Source organism: Morone saxatilis, unplaced genomic scaffold (genome assembly GCF_004916995.1).
Source record: "Morone saxatilis isolate NCDOM2014 unplaced genomic scaffold, NCSU_SB_2.0 Contig19, whole genome shotgun sequence".
Lineage (NCBI taxonomy): Eukaryota > Metazoa > Chordata > Actinopteri > Moronidae > Morone > Morone saxatilis.
In genome coordinates this window covers 13,300,707-13,317,408 of record NW_023339751.1, presented here as the reverse complement: position 1 = coordinate 13,317,408, position 16,702 = coordinate 13,300,707, and the positions used below count along the sequence as shown (strand labels likewise).

General features: G+C 39.4%; 1 protein-coding gene across 1 annotated transcript in view; it reads left to right on the top strand.

Annotated features, from left to right (window-relative positions):
- The first annotated feature begins 2,267 nt into the window (after nt 1–2,267).
- Nucleotides 2,268–16,702, top strand: part of LOC118328982 (VPS10 domain-containing receptor SorCS1-like) — a 55,427-nt gene continuing 40,992 nt past the window's right edge. Inside the window, exon 1 of the mRNA XM_035662910.1 lies at nt 2,268–3,196. Within this exon, the coding sequence (XP_035518803.1) occupies nt 2,474–3,196 (723 nt within the window). The 5' untranslated portion in view covers nt 2,268–2,473. The remainder of the gene's footprint in view (nt 3,197–16,702) is intronic.

Below are 16,702 nucleotides of genomic sequence, written 5' to 3'. Positions count from 1 at the left end.
CTGTTTGTATTCAGTCTGTGTGACAGGCGGCAAAGCAGCAATCTTGTCTGTCGAAAGACAATGATTCCACTCAGCTGCCATGTTGTGCACACAAATGTGCTATACGACATCAGTCCTGAAATCTGTCACCTTGAGCAGTTAAATTTAAAGTCGGAGAACAAGTCAAAAAGATCCTCCATGGATATTTGATTTCAAATGCACACGTTAAATCTCCCACAGTGTGCTTGTACTTTCAGAGTTTCATTCTAACATGCAATTTAAAAACCTGCAGTTTAGTTTTTCTGAAAATCAATTATTGATTTTAGACAACTTCATACTCCCACTGTGGCTTCAAATAGAAATTTACATTATCAATAAAAACACAATAAGTACTTGCATCTAGAGAACACTCCTCGATCAGTCAATCTACAGAAAATGTATCTGAAACTATTCTAAAAATTCATTGTTTATATCATTTGCTAAGCAAAAATGACATCCTTTAGTTTTTAGCTTTTGAAATGTGATATTTTTCTGCTGTTTAGCAATGTATTAGATAATTGAATACATTTGGGTTGTTTTTTTCAGATATAGCAAGTAATTAAGTGACACCACATTTCCTGAGCCTTTTTTTCACTATTTTCTGACAATTCATTCTTATTTGACAAGCATAAAAGACTCATAATACTGCTTCACCTAAAGACAGTTATCACATACATTTACAAGCTGTCAAGTCTGGCAAAACAGACAGGTGCAAGATACAATATCCATTTAGTCGCATAAATGAAATAACATAACAGGACAGCTCAAATTTAACTTAGTTTAAAAATGAATAGGTTAAAAACACGTTAGTTGCATCCATGTTTGGGAAGTTATTTTTTATCAAAGAAATATTACAAGCAAAACAAGACAAAGTACCAAAAACGAGCCATACACAAACCCAGCATCTGCACAACCATCCATGTCTAAGCTAAGCAGACAGGTCAGGCAAAAATCCATTATGATCATTCCACACTGTCACTGCAGATGTATCCCAGACACAGCAAGTAAAAAATACATGTAAAGTCGTACAGGTTCCATAAACATGCATTGGTATCTTTAGGAGGTCCTCTGCATTGTAATGTAATAGTTGGACTGTGCTTTAGCATTACAGTCAAGAACTTAAGCTTTTTAGCCAATGTTCCCCATGATTGAGATTCTTAGTCAGCCATCAATCTGCATTATAGACTGGTTTCCCCTTGTCTGGTGGGGGCTAACTGAAACAGATTGAGACAGCTCTTGCTCACTGCATCACTAATGGCTGCCAATGAAAGACGTCTCTGTGCAGTTGACCCGTATGTGGAACAGGATCACGTCCCAGCTCAGAGTGATGGGGAGAACACAGCTCAATATAGGGAGTCTCTTCGGCATCAGTCACCAGTCAACAGCATCCTCATCCTATTGACTAAATGTTGCCCAGAAATAGAATCTAATCACAGGGTTTGGACTGGCTCTAGTTTTCCTAATGGTTTACCATTAGCTGACTGGAACAAAGCCCAAAGTATAGGGAAATATAACAATATATTCCAGGGTGTCTGCATTGTATGGCTATAATGGGTTCTCAATTATTACCATAGTCCTCTGTGCTTCTATACAACAGCAGAGACCAGAGAGGGTTGACAGAGAACATGATTACTCGCTCACCTATGGTTCGAATCTTTCTCATTATTTTCTGTCAGACAATCCTCCATTAACCTAAGAGAAGGGCACAAAAAAGCACAAGCTAAAATTTGGGGGAGTATGCATTTTCTTTTTCAACACAGCTGAATGGAGAACACAGGAGCACAGCCTCTAACTGAAACAATTTTCAAGCCATTTTGCAGGTGGGCCACAACAGAGTCGTTACCTGCATGGCATAATTGACAGTGAACACAGGCAATCCTGTTAATTGATTACCTAGGCCTGCGCTAATGGAAAATGTAAAGCCTCATTGTATCTTCCATAAAGGGCCTGTCAGGAAACATTTCCCACACAAGAACTACCAGAGGCAAACCCAATAATGTCTCTAGACTTCTCCCCAAGGGCCCCAACATCTGAAGACTGTTTTTAATCCAATGCATAATTACATATAGGAAGATGATCCAGTCAAATATTTCATAGTGACATGTACTGCTGATCAAAAACAGAATAAAAACCCCTAGGGGACCACGTGCCTCTACAGAAATAGGCTATAACTTAATTAAGAGTACGCCCAGTTTTTTTTCTCTCCCCCATCCAGGTTGTGATGAGGACGCGGGGGTATGGGCCCCTCTCCCCTCTCGTCCAGGACTCAGCCTCCAGCTCCTCCTCTGATGCATCGTTTGCATCAGTACTTGGGAACACTTGTCCGCGCTGCTGCTGCTGCTGCACCTCCCCACAGTGCATTCACGGACTCCACTTTACCAGGTGATGACAGACAGACGCACAAGAGTGAAGATGATAAGCTTTTAACACGCCTGAAAGTCGGAATTAACGGAGAATGGAGACGCGCCTCGGCCACTGCCTTTTTATCATTTTCTCTGAGTGGATTTGGCTCTTCACCCTAACTTCCATCTTAGGCGGAACAAAAGCGGAGGTAAGGTGCATTCCCTCGTGCCAGCTGCCGCTAATCACAGCGTCTCCCCGGGAACTCTCGGCCCTGGATTTGACTCATTTTGGCGAGGTAACAGCGGAGGAATTTGTTGGATTTACCGAGGGGTCACCGGGCGCCGAACCCTCCGCCGGCGGGGACGAAACGCACAACGTTGCGGAATTAACCTCGAGCGATGAAAGTTCATCCAAAGTGCGGCCGCGGTTAGGGGGGAATAACACAAGTTGTCTCCAGAAGGACGCGTTGAACGGTCAGCAAAAACTTTTCCACCCGAAAGTGTTTTCTCGAAGTGGTTCACGCGCGGCTGCCCCTTCTCCCACTGACGACGACTTAACCGAAAATAGCACCGAGGATGGAAAAAAGAAGAGCTCATACGTTGAAAATGGGGCGCAGGTTGATGTGACGGTGAATGGGGACACGGATGTGGCCAGTTGGAGACGAACGCGAGGTGCGAGGAGCGCAGAGACTTGGTCCGGATTCAGACCCGAGGGCGGGGAGGACGCTTCGTTTTCGGACCAGGAGGAGTTTCAGCTCACAAGTTCGACATTTGCGCTCACCGGGGACACGGCTCATAACCAGGCGATGGTGCACTGGTCCGGACAGAACAGCAGCGTGAGTAGTTCATGTGCTCCACATTTACGCACGGACCTCTTTTGACGCAGTGTGGTCAGTGTTCACTCACACAGCGTGCGTGGTCATTAGAGTCATCTAAACTGAGAGTGGCCGAGCAGACGAGACGTAGAAGAGCTTAAATGTGTAACTGCAGAGAGGTTGCAGAGTTTGAGGGAATCTTGCCTTGCCTTGCTTCATTCTCTCTCTTACGCGCACGCGCACACACCCACACACACACACACACACACAATCTATGCATCTATGCTTTCGTTTGATTAGCTGACTTTGGCAAAAATGTGAAAAAAAAATAAGTCAAAATAATATAAGTTGTCATTTTCTGCATAGAGTTAAAAGGAAATAATGTCTCTCCCCCATTTATTCATTCAGTTACACACACGGTCACACACACACATTGTGATGTTCTTTTTGGTCTAATCACTGACTTCGGCAGTTGGCTATAATAGGCATACATTTTGTGTATAAATGAGATCAATGAACCTTTCTACGTACTCATCTTTTTGCTGGAGCCTTATTCGCCCTGCTCAGAAATTGGGAGGTGATAGTACAAAAGGTTAAGTATACAGCTCACTAACTGATACACTGTGTTCTCAGAGTTAAGCAGACCTTAATTTATGTCTGAGAGAACAGCTACTGAAGGGTAAAAGTCATTATGCAGTGGAGAGATTGAAATAATAATAATAATAATAATAATGATAATAATAATAATAATAATAAAAATGTGACTGTGCTTATGTAAGACTCCATTCAAAGACTGTAACTCGGGGTGCTTTACAATAAAAAGAAATGAGCACTATGAAAAAATAGCATCACAGTAAAACCATAAAATACTGCACATAGATAAACACTCCAAGTTAAAAGAGAAGTTGAAAGCTAACAGAAATAGATGTGTTTTAACCTCTTGGTTACCCTATAATATCCAGGGGACTGGCATTCCCCAGTTTGGGATCATCCAATTTTCTTATATCTGTGGTTCTGAACTTCGAACGACCCACACTGGAGGATAGGAGTGAATGTGAAGGACCTTAAAATGTCAGGGGTTCCTCAATGTACTCTCAGAGCTTTACTGTATGTACAAGCAAAGGGACTTTGTTATATGCTCTGTTTTTCTTGTGTTGATCAGTAGTCAAGAGACAGAATTTGAATTATTTTTGGTCCTTAAATAGACTTTTCAGTAAGATCAGTGAAATGTGGAGTTGTCTAGCCTGCTTGAGATGTAAGCATGAATTGGCTTTTTGAAATCTTGCTGGCTTAAATTGCACCATGGCAGAATTTCTGAGGCGAAACAACTGCTGGAAAACTGCTTATTTGGAGGTGTAATTTAATACTGAAATCAGAGTGTAACACACTATGTCATAGGGCCTAAGCTTGATCTGGTGTTCCTCTGTTGGCCTCAGGGTTAGGGAGAAGTATTTATGTCCTGTTTGTCATTCACTGAGTTTTAGAAAGTTATTACTCATCTATTTATTAAGTGCAGACAGGCTGTGAGCCAGTTTGAGGTATTTGCATTTGGCTCTACGGATCTGTATAATTGTGTGTCTGTCATTGCCATCGCTGTGGAAATTGACATTATGATGACATCATCTATGGGTACGCTGAGAAGAGCATCAGACCAAGGCAGCTTCCTTCTGCTTAATCAAAAGAAATGTTACATTCCTCAGACACATGAGTTACCAAAATGGCAGAAAATTTCCTTCCAGTCATGAAACGGATTTTTAAAAACACATTCAGCCAGACCAACACATTTCACAAGATGAGGTTTAATGTTGCAAATGCATCTAATGCAGCACTCGATCTAAAAGAACCAGAAACGAATCTGAAATGTTTTAAAACATTCAACTTCTGTAATGCTTGATAAACAGTATCAAATGTGACTGTTAGTTTCTAAAATAGATGCAATGAAATAGTAAAAAGCAAAAAAATCACTATCACTTTTTTGAAAAAAATTCCCTTTGAAGTAATAATTTGACTTTTCTTGGGGAATTACACTCATTTGCTTATTTGTTGAGAGTTCAATGACAACATACCACTTGCCTGTCTGTACAGTAAATATTAATCTACAGCCAGCAGGTAATTAGCTTAGCTTCGCATTAAGACTGAAAGCAGTTGGAAGTTAGCCTGGCTCTGTCTGAAAGTAACAAAATCCACCTACCAGCACCTCTAAATTTGACTAATTAACACGTTCTCTCTTGGTAAATCGACTGTACTTATATAGCACCTTTCTAGTCTTCCAACTACTCAAAGCACTTTACACTTTGTCACATTCACCCATTCACACACATTCATACACCATGCAAGGTGCCAACCGCTCATCAGAAATGGAAACAAAGCACACTCACACACCGATGGCACAACATCTGGAGTAATTTGGACTCTTTTGTTTAATCTCTATACAAATAGAAATGTTCATGTTTTTACAGGGCAGTTAAACACTGGAACTATTGCTTGGCTTTCTCAGCTTCCAATCGTTATGCTAAGCTATGAGCTAATCACCTGCAAGCTTTAGCTTCATATTTAGCTTACAGACATGACAGTGGTGTTAATCTTTTCATCTAACTCTCTGAAAGAAAGTGTATGAGTGTATTACCCAAAATAATTGACTTTAATGAAAAAGAATATACAATATGCATTAAAACATAAGAGGTACACTGGAGGTATTGTACAAGGCATCAGTAAGTAATTCCAAATGAATAAAAAGTCTAAAGTAGTATCACATATTTTGGGAAATTCTGTTTCGTAGGAACAATCAACATGCATGAATAAATTATACTCCTAAACCTGATAGTTAAATATTTGTCTTCGATTTAAAGGACTAGTGCATATTTGCAGATTGCCACTCCCTTGCTTCACCCTCCCCTTTCGAGCACAGAGGGGAAACTATGGTGGCTGCAAACTGCGCTATAGAGCCAGTGTTTGTTTTGTCTGTTCAGGGCTACTGTAGAAACTCAGTGGTTCAACATGGTGGCCTCAATGGAAAATTAACCTGTAGCATCAGTAACTAAGCTACTCATTCTAAGGTGACAAAAACATTTCACACAATTCTTATTTCCAGGTTACACTAATGAAAATATAGTTATNNGATCCTCCTAAATGTTACATACTCTAAAGCTATTATTACCAGGATTTTGCATGATCTTTTTCACAGTTACATGACATTCTAGTTCTGTGTTGAGAAATTTCCTCCCTGATGGCACAGAGTGTCAACCCGCCTACTAACAATGTAATGTGTGTGTGTGTGTGTTTTCTCACTGCTGCCACGTGCCACACCCTCTCTCTCTCTCTGTGTATGTGCAGGCCAGGTGGTCACCAAGGAAGCTCGCAAAATTTCCAGCTGGTGTACTTTTTAGAAATGTATTTAAAGTATTGATTTCCAAATGAGCTAATTTTCTTTTTCCATGTTCAACATGTTTGTTTTAAATGATTACAAGTAACAGTTCAGTCGCAGTGGTTGAAAACTGCTTCCCTACGTTTAGCAGCCAGTCGCGCCTCAATAGGCAACCTTATCTGACAAGCTGCATGATGAGAGGGAGGCAATTTGTAAAATGTTTGGGTAGATACTTTGGGAAACAAATATAAAGACAGAAGATAGGGTTTAGGAACAGGTCAAAGCTTGGTTCACATATAGATATCTCCTCTGGTTTATTAATGTGACTCAGTTTGTGTGGGAAAGTGCTAGTGTCTATTTTGACACTTCAGTCCTCACATGTCGACTTTGTCATACATGAAATCAAGTTTTCAGGCTGCCTAAAAATTCAGATATTTGTTAGTTAGCTATATTAGCACAGCCGTCTGTGATGCGTTTGTTGCAAATTCTGAAATCTGATAATTGGTTTAGTATCAGGCCTACAGGACATCAACCAATTTGTACATACAGTTTGTGAGACACATTTTCTGAGCTTGTTATTGACTTGAAATGTAGTATTCCTGCCAAAATCCAGAAGTTTAGTTGGTGGATGCTGTTTTTTTAACATTTGTCCAATTATCACGGTTTGAAAACTAAGCTGCTATTGTCATTTGGGCTTTTTAATAAACATGAAAACCAAGGAAAATGTGAAAGTTGTGCTCAGTTGATTGACGCTACGACGCTGATTTATACAGTTATTGCCTACTACACTAGCCCCAGGTGGTACCTCTCATGTATTAAATAGGTAATCTTCAGTTTCTCTAAAATACAACACACTTACTGTTGTTCTGCCGCTATTTTCAGAATCCTCAAAGACTCTCTGAACTATCTGCCTCATCTGCTGAATGATAAAAAGATTTTTAACCCATTTCTCAAGTTGCATCTCTGCTTCAGAATCAAAACAAAGATGGCAGCCTAGATCTGCCTAGATAGAAAAACAGACCTGAATGCTTGCTAATACATGAGAGGCAGAAACTGAGGCTAGTCCGTATTGTCCAACCATTCAATACTAAGTGTTCTGTCTCTGAATTTGAAAAATGTAAGTGTAGCAATTCATTTTATTACAATGAAAAAAGTAAGGGATAATAGCAAGGTGTCCATCATCAGGAATTATTGGACGACGTGGGCGACTTGCAGCAGCACTGAAGGACTAGACTCAGTGTTGTAAGATATTCAGATTTTGTTTTCATTCAATTTATTTCAGTGCATTAATTTAGACCGGTGAACAATTTGGGTGTTTGGTTTTACAGAACTCTTATGTAACATACATAGCCTTGGTAGCCATGGTTTACGTAGAAAGATAATTTGAATTAACTCGCGTGGCAAAGAATGCTGATGAAAGATTCACTGGAGCTTTATAAGCAGTTAGGCAAGGGCACATATTTTAGAGCAGTGAATATAATGGTTTAAATGTCTGTAGATTACTGTGCAGCATTTTATTTGATTTTGTTGGGTTTATATTAGGTTTGTCAATTTGAATTACAGTTTCAACAAGCTTGGGAAAAAATTGCATATTCAGATTGGACGTTCTGCTCCTTCTATCCATTAGGCCGTTGTTCTATTCACTAACACAAAATGGAGAAAACTACTGAGCAGAATATTCTCTATATGAATGAAATTAAACATTTTATTTAGATCGATTTTTCAAGTAAACCGCTCTATGTACAGATCAATCGACCGGTCAGCATGAACACAAAAGCGTCAGTTGGAAAATAAGACAAAAAGGAAGAAAAATTACTTGAATCACAGCACAGTCGCCGTCAAAAACTATAGTAGCCACAACATGTGAAATACTACTTCAGTAATATTTAAACAAGCTGTCTGCTAGGGTTGGGAATCTGAGTTTTTCCGATATCGGTGTCTGAACCGCTACTTTACTACATTACTAACCCGAGGAAAGGGTGCCATCATCAATGGTCTTCCCATTGCCGGGGTTGAGATCGCCCATTGCCCACATTTGTTTCACATCCCCTGGGTGGAATCCTTTTGAGCGACATACAGCCAGACCACTTAGCTTTATACATTTTAGCTGTGTTTAAGGTAGCTACTAGCTAACAAGCTAAACTACCTGCTGCCACTACAGCAAGTGCATTGTTAACTAGCAAAGGTACGTGTGGTGATGCTTTTGTTGCATGTAATGTAAGTGGAGCATCAGGGCAATATTTGACCGCTCAGGCATTGAAGTGGCACAGACATGAGGCTCTGAAATCTGTGTTGCGATTCGATCCAATAGATACCAGTCATATAGGAATAGGTTTTGGTACCCAGCCCTACTCACTATAGTTTGTAATGAATCTTTTGATCGCAGACATGTGGGAAATACGACTGTGGAACTGCTCAAACTGAAGACAACCAACCCAAATTGCAATATACCAGAAATTCTACTGATTTTCCAACATAGCTTTCAGTTGCCCTGAGGTCCAGAGGTCAACAGAGGATGCCTTGGAAAATTTGTTGACAATTTTGATCTTCACACTGAAGTGGGTGCACGAGGGGATTTCGTAGCGTGGCTCAAGGACTTTCGCCATATGTTTAAACCCTTTGTTTTCCTGTTTTCCACAACGGAGTATGGCCTCATGTCTGCAGCGATAAACGTTCCAATAGATTTGGTAATAGCTTTAGACTGGTCTGATTCTGCAGCAAAACTTAAATGCTGCATTGATGAGTTGTCTCCTTTCTCTTTGTAACCTCAACATGATTTCGCCTTAAATGGGTGGCCATGCTCAATGAATTTCCATTATCACATGGCTTTTTTCGTGACACAATGCCTACAAACCGTAGTGGTTTTGTCTACCACCCTTCTTCAATAATCACAGTTTAGAGGAAAGCCAAAGTGCTCCCATACATGCGACTTAAATGACGCAGGAGGCTTTTCAAGTTTCACCGCTAATGCTCGCCAAGACTGTCACTGCACTCTCTGCAACATGCCCCCTGCACGAGGGCACAATATAACGGTTTAACCAATCATTGTGGTTCAGAGTAAAACACAACACAGATCTGTTTGTCTTTACCATCTGTCTGCTGCCACTCTGCATTGAGATTTAGGGAATTATTTTTTAAATATAACAGCCAGTGTCTGCTCTGCTTTACAGTAATGTTCGCTTGTCACTTAAGTGAGACAGAGGAGGCACCGCAAATGAACAGAACAATGTTCATTTTACAACATATTTTAGGATTAGGCTATGTGGGTAGTGTTTAAATGAATTTGAATGTATCATGGAATGAATGGTTTTAATTCCTTTGAATCTTATCTGTTGAAAAAGTGATAGTCCTGCATGTTCTCCTTGGATTTGTACAGGTGTTATTCTGGTGCTCTAGTTTCCCCTCACAGTCCAAACGCATGCAAGTAAAGTGAATCAGTTAAGTCTAAATTGCCTGTAGGTGTGAACGTGTTTGTCATTCTGTGTTAGCCCTGTGAGACTGTCAAACTATCCTGGGTGTGTGCATGCTGGCATTGGCACCAGGCCCTCCTCACCTTGAACGTGTCTGTCCTATTTTGTTTCCACTCTGTCCAGCTGTTTTAAATGCCAAGCGTATACGGTTAATCAGTAAAAATCCTCCACAGATGGAAAACTATACAGGCAGCATGCTGTATTATTTAAGAGATATCAGATAGTGAAATATTTAACTGAAGAAGAAAAAGCTACTCATTTGAGTTTGAAGTGGACACCATCTTTATTTGCTTTTTTCTTCTTTTCTTCTTTTTCTTAGTTAGTTAGTTTTTGATGGAGAGCTTCTTGTCTACATATTACTGACCCCAAGTTTCAGCTTGCTCTTTAGTATTTAGTTAGTTACTTCATGCAAAAAAGTGTATTGGAGCGTGTCTAGCTAATTAAAATCCTGTGAGTGAGTTTCACATACAGCTCATAGAGAGGCGTTGCTTTGAAAAATGTAATGTAGTTATCAAGAACATGTGTACCTGTTTAACCAATACATCTATAAGAGTCCTTCATTAGTCACTTCAGTATTGTATATTCACTGAAATCATAAGTATTATCAATATAGGTATTCCACTTAACCAAAAAATATATTTTATACAGTTGTTATTCTATTCCTTCCAAGTATTCACTACATATATTATGAGTCTGGACAGATATTGATGTAAACTGCAACTTGACTAGTTGGTGGAGGCATACAACCACGGGGTGGGAATTCTAATTGGCAAATAACTTTTCTCTGCATTGAGCAACTTCAAAGAGCAGCTGCTCAATTCTTGTAATACCTTTTCCATCTTACAGCCATTAATAACCCTGATCAAGGGTACTCAAGTCCATGTTTTGTAGTATTTTCAGCTCCTCCATTTTCTAGAAGAGGGCATCTTCCTTTTCACAGACCTTGTGCTCGATAGCCTGGTTTGCAGCTTCTCCTCAGCTGCTTCATTGATCTCTGAGTAGATTGTCTGATCTACCTCTGCAAGTTGGAGACGGGCCAGGTTACGTAGTAGTTTCATCTCAATTCTTGGTTCCCTCAATGACTAACTGACTGAACAGTAGGTAAAATACTGTATTTAGGGGCATTGTCCAGTTCCATATAGAAAGAGTTCTCTCAAGGTCCATGAAAAACCACCAGATATGAGCATTGCAGTAGTATCTGTTACCTTTCAAGTTGTTGAGCTGAGTCTTACTATTTATTAGTGTAGGTACTGTCAGAAGAGTAAGCTGACCGTGTCCATTCAATGGAAACATGTGTCTTGTTCTACTGAAATAATGAAGTTTTATTCAATTATTAATCTTCACTGTCCTGTGAAAAAGGAGAGGTTGCAAATCCCTTGACATATTGAGAAGAAGTCCATTAAGGTTATACTTGTTGCTACCAAGACAAATTTCATGTTGTTAAAATGGTAAAATAATAGCTCATTATAAGATGTCAGTTCCAAGTTAATTAACCTTGACCCTGCCTGCACAAAGCACTGAAAAGATATCATACATTATTGTATGTACAGTATGTTCTGCAGTCAATGTGCAGCATGGCTTAATGGATGTAAGGAACTATTCAGTCAGAACATGACACTACAATGACACCGGGGCTGCAATGAACCTTGATTAATTGATTAGTTGTTTTGTTCAGAAAATGTCCCAAAGCTCAAAATGATGTTCTCATATGGCTTGTTTAGTCCCCAACCCAAATATATTCAGTTTGCTGTCATAGAGGACTGAAGAAACCATGAAATATTAACATTTGAGAAGCTAAAATCAGAAACTTTTGATTGATTATCAAAATAATTGGCCATTAATTAAATAGCTGATAACTAATCAACAATTTGTTGCTCTAAATGATACCTATTTTATACACTAAAGTGAATTATGACCTGAGAAATTAGGAAGTATAGAAAATGTTGATATTGCAGCATTAATAAGGCATGTCAGTGCCTACAGTAACAAAAAAATACAGTGTTTTGAAAACTTGGAAGTTGTGTCTTCTCCCTCTGTGAGTTGCAGGTTCACTTTTTTTTGAGATAACACTGAAAAAAAAGTTCTGGAGTTGCAGTGAGATTATATTTGGCCCACGTAGACTACTATATTCAACGGCAGTGTGGAAACACACCAAATTCAGTGTTTTCAGTGTGAGCACAAAGCTGACCTTACTTCAAAGAAAAACGTTAATGTGTCTTACATAAAAATACAATGTATAAAAATGTTAAATAAGTATATGATAAATGAACACAAGAAAAATACAGTATACTATGCAAAAGTCTTGGGGCACTTGCAAACTTGTGTGGAAAGGGAAAAAAAGCAAGCTGAAAGAGAGACAGAAGAATGCATTTTGCTCTTTAGTCTTGGCAAGAAAGTAAAAAACAATATTTCCCAAAAATGTTGAAACCATTCTTCTAAAAAGACTGAAAGCTCTTTTCAACAGTGCCATTATGGAGGGAGCATACAAAAACCTGTTCTATGTTGTGATTAAATGAAGAAAATGTACAGAAATGTGGGCAGCTCCGAAGGCAGTGAGTGGCCCTAATGGTTAAACAAGGGAATGCAAAAAGTAGGCCTTATCAGTGTATCAATAATCACCAATAACTTTAATAGAAGCTAAATTTCTTCCATCCATAAAATCATCTTGCACCTGAATACACCAGAGCCAAGTTTGAAATCATATTATTAAAAATTAAGTTGTTTATTTGAGATGCACACCTTTTGGAGTCGGTAATAGGTTGTAATCATTTTTGCTCGAATAACTGTCAAAATCAAAACTTGCAGGACATAAACAAAGATATTTGAATCTGTTGAATACACATACCATACTACTAAAATATAATCATTTGTAAATAATTGTGTTCCAATTTGTCAGGTTGTCGAAATGTTTTATTGTCCGTGCCGTAGCAGGAAGCCGTATGGGACAATTACTACAGAAATTGCAGCTCGCCCGACTATAGCAGCACCTAATGTGGTTGACGCTAGCTAATTTTCAGAGAATCATACCTGTTCATTCCTGGCTCTCCATGTTGTAACTTCAGGAGAGGAACAGGAGACTTAATATAATCAATGGTTAAAATCAATTTAGTCCTTAACTTCTTTTCACCATTGTCTCTTGCCTACCTCCCCCACCTTCATTCTGCACCCCCAGCATACCACCATACAGCCCTGTTCTGGATACTATGTAGACATAGTTCCCTGCATATAGCATGTTGACATGTTTAGACAACCCTGCGGCTGATGCTGTCAGTGTGGACCTCCACCAGCTCCCCCTCTCTCCTGGGTGGCTGTGATGGACAGGCTGTGGAGGGGGAGGTGGGTTGATGTAGTGTTTCAGGGAGTGAACATCACACACCCTGCTAAAGAAACATAAATACATTCATGAAATACATAATCAGAATTGTAACACCACGACTCAATGGAAGACGAATCTATTTTTCCTGACAAATTCATGGATGTGGCATTGCCTTCATTGCATGGATAAACAGAGCGATTGGTATTTAAAGCTCAGCACTGCGCAGAAACTACTGGCAGGCTGAGTTCAGCTCTGCCAAGCCACCAAGCCTTCCTGTGGTGAGGTTCTCTAACGCCTTGAAATCCTGCAGAGTGTGTTTTTTCATCGGCAAGCTGTGCTCCCCTCCTGGGTTTTCTTTCTTCTCCACCGAGTGCTGTCTAATAGAGCAGAAATTCCATAAAAACCATCCAAAGATTTTATCCTAGGCCAGGATAGAAAGTTAATTTGTCTGGAACAATGCATAATGCAAAATTACTTTTTTTTTTTTTTTCTCGCAGACTTGTCTTTGCATTTGCTCTTCTTTGTTTTCACTTAAATCCAACTTATGTTTGGAGGTCTATTTATTATTTTTATTATTATTATTTTTTTTACTGTTTGTGTTCTGCAGGTTTCCACTGTGTTGACTGTCTTGGCAGTTAACATAAAAATCCCCATATCCTGTATCTGTATCTTTTAAATCTAGCTTAGCTGGTTGATCTGTTCGAATTAAAACCAACACACAGGGCATGGCAGCTACCATCCCTCAGTAATGCGTGTTTGGTGTCAAATGCTGTCAAATTGAACACATTAATTTATATGAATTTAAAAAAAATGGAAAATAATTTAATGATCTGTAATTGACACATTGTGATACAGATATACTTAAGTTCAATGAGAAAATATTTGTAAATAAAACAATTTAATGATTTCTAATTTCTCCTTTACTGTAGAAATTTTTATTCAATGCTTTACTAATGTGCCAGAATAATGTAGCGTTTTTTATCTTAATTTAGGGGCTTTTCCAAACAAATATTGACATATGTGATTGTTTGTAATTAAACAGCATATACACCAATGAGGCAAAACATTATGACCACTGACTAGTGCAGTGAATAACACTGATTATCTCATTATCATGGCGCCTGTCAGTGGGTGTCAGTGAACATTTTATCCTCAAAGTTGATGTGTTAGAAGCAGGAAAAATGGGCAGTGTAAGGATTTAAGCAACTTTGACAAGGGCCAAATTGTAATGGCTAGACAACTGGGTCAGAGCATCTCCAAAACTGCAACTCTTGTGGGGTGTTCCCGGTCTGCAGTGGTCAGTACCTATCAAAAGTGTTCCAAGGAAGGAAAAGCAGTGAACCGGTGACAGGGTCATGGGCGGCCAAGGCTCAATGATGCATGTGGAGAGTGAAGGCTGGCCCGTGTGGTCCGATCCAACAGAGGAGGTACTTTAGCTCAAACTGCTGAAAAAGTTAATGCTGGTTCTGATAGAAAGGTGTCAGAACACACATAGTGCATACAGTTTGTTGCATACAAGGCTACATAACATTATGACCACATGGACACCCTGGTGATCACTGAATGTATTAATAGAATTTTAATATATTGGAAGTTGTTGTACTGGTATGTGACACAATTAACATACTGAATAATGAATAAACATGTACACAGAGTCTTAACATATTATTACAGATTTCAGAAATGTGCCCCCTTTCTTTGAAACAGCGGCTGTGTAACACCCCCACTGCCTTTCTCACATAATTAGAATAAACTGCAATTGCATCCAAAGAGGAGTTTCTGCACTAGCTGTTCCAGCCATGCCAATAAATCCAATAAAGCTGGAAAAGGGCTGGCTACTAAAGCACAACTAATGGTTGAAAAGCAGCATTAATCTAACAATCGACTCGAGAATAGGTGTAACCACTTATTTTTCAAAGTCTGTCAAGCAATTATGAAATTTTAATGTGATGTAACTCTAATTTTGAAAATGTGTCTGTATGCTTTTTCTTGAAAGTGTCTCCCTGCTGTGCGTGACCTTCTAGGTGTGATTTGATGCACAGCGTGGTGGTTCACATGAAGACGTGGGCTTATTCTGGTCCACTTGCATAAATTAGTCTCTTTCTCTCTCTCCCTGTCAGTGTTGTTTGTTCTTTTTCTTCCACAGGGTTAAACATAGTGGAACTTGACACTGTGCTCAACTGAGAGGCTGGCAGGGAATGTGAGAGTCTTGGTAAACAGTAGGCTACTGGGCAGTAACCTCTCCAGGGAACTGAGCATGTGTGTGTGTGTGTGTGTGTGTGTGTCTAGTTGTTATACAGCAGCAGTGAGAAGAACGTTTTGCTGTTCTGTTGACATGGGTCACAGTGGCAGGGTGGAGGAGCGGGATGGGAAAACCGTAAATGGAGTCAGGGTCACTGACATCAGAGGTGATTCAGCTAAGGATGGTGGTGACACAAAGCTTTTCGTTTGACAAACTGTTGTAAATGGGTCCTCGGCCTTTTGTTGTGTTGTCTCTTGTGATGTAAGGTGTAAAAGCAAGTGTTTTTTGTACAACAAAGAGTCTATGCCGAATTTGTATTAAGCTGTTTTTTGTCCGCTCTCATTTCCACAAGGTTTGCAGACCACTCTGTGAAGAGGGTTTTTGCAGTGGAACAACAAACAGAAGAATCCGGCAGGAGCTTCGTCTTCATCATCCGTGGATGCTGTTAAAAGGGGCTGTGGTGCCTGTTACTCAGTGCAGAAAGACTTGGTTGTACCATTAGTTTCCACATATTCACTGCTGCACTTTTTTTGCAATGGAGGAAACCCACTGTCAGCCCAGCAATTAAACTAGAAAAACTAGGTGGATTCTTTGTTCAACGTGCGTCATGCAGCTTTCAGTTGGTCCATTTTTATGTCATGCCAGGCTGTCCATGAACACAAGCTTCACAACAACAATGTAAACCCTATTCTGTTACACTGCTTATTTTGCAGGTTGGGTATCAACTCATAATGCTAACGAACAGTGTCACAGAAAGCACACATTATTTTCAAAAGTCGCAGTTTTCAAAGGTCTATTGTTGAGAGGCTACTTAAAGATAGATTTCCAGACCTTATTAGAAACCAATGGATGCCTTGAATGGTATAAGAACACATCATAAATATATATGAAGTCAACATAAGTTTTGCAAACCTACTGTTTTGGCTTTTTAACAATTAAATTTGGGAATTAATTGTTATGTGGGAGCAAATATTGATACTATTTTTTATTCATATTAAAATGATTTAATATGCAAATAAGCTTTTAGATAAATTTGTACCCTGTAAATGCAAAAAAAAAAAAAGTTAATTGTACTACTCAAAAATTAGTGACAGCCTGATTTCACCACATCACCAGTATCTGACAGAGCTCCTTG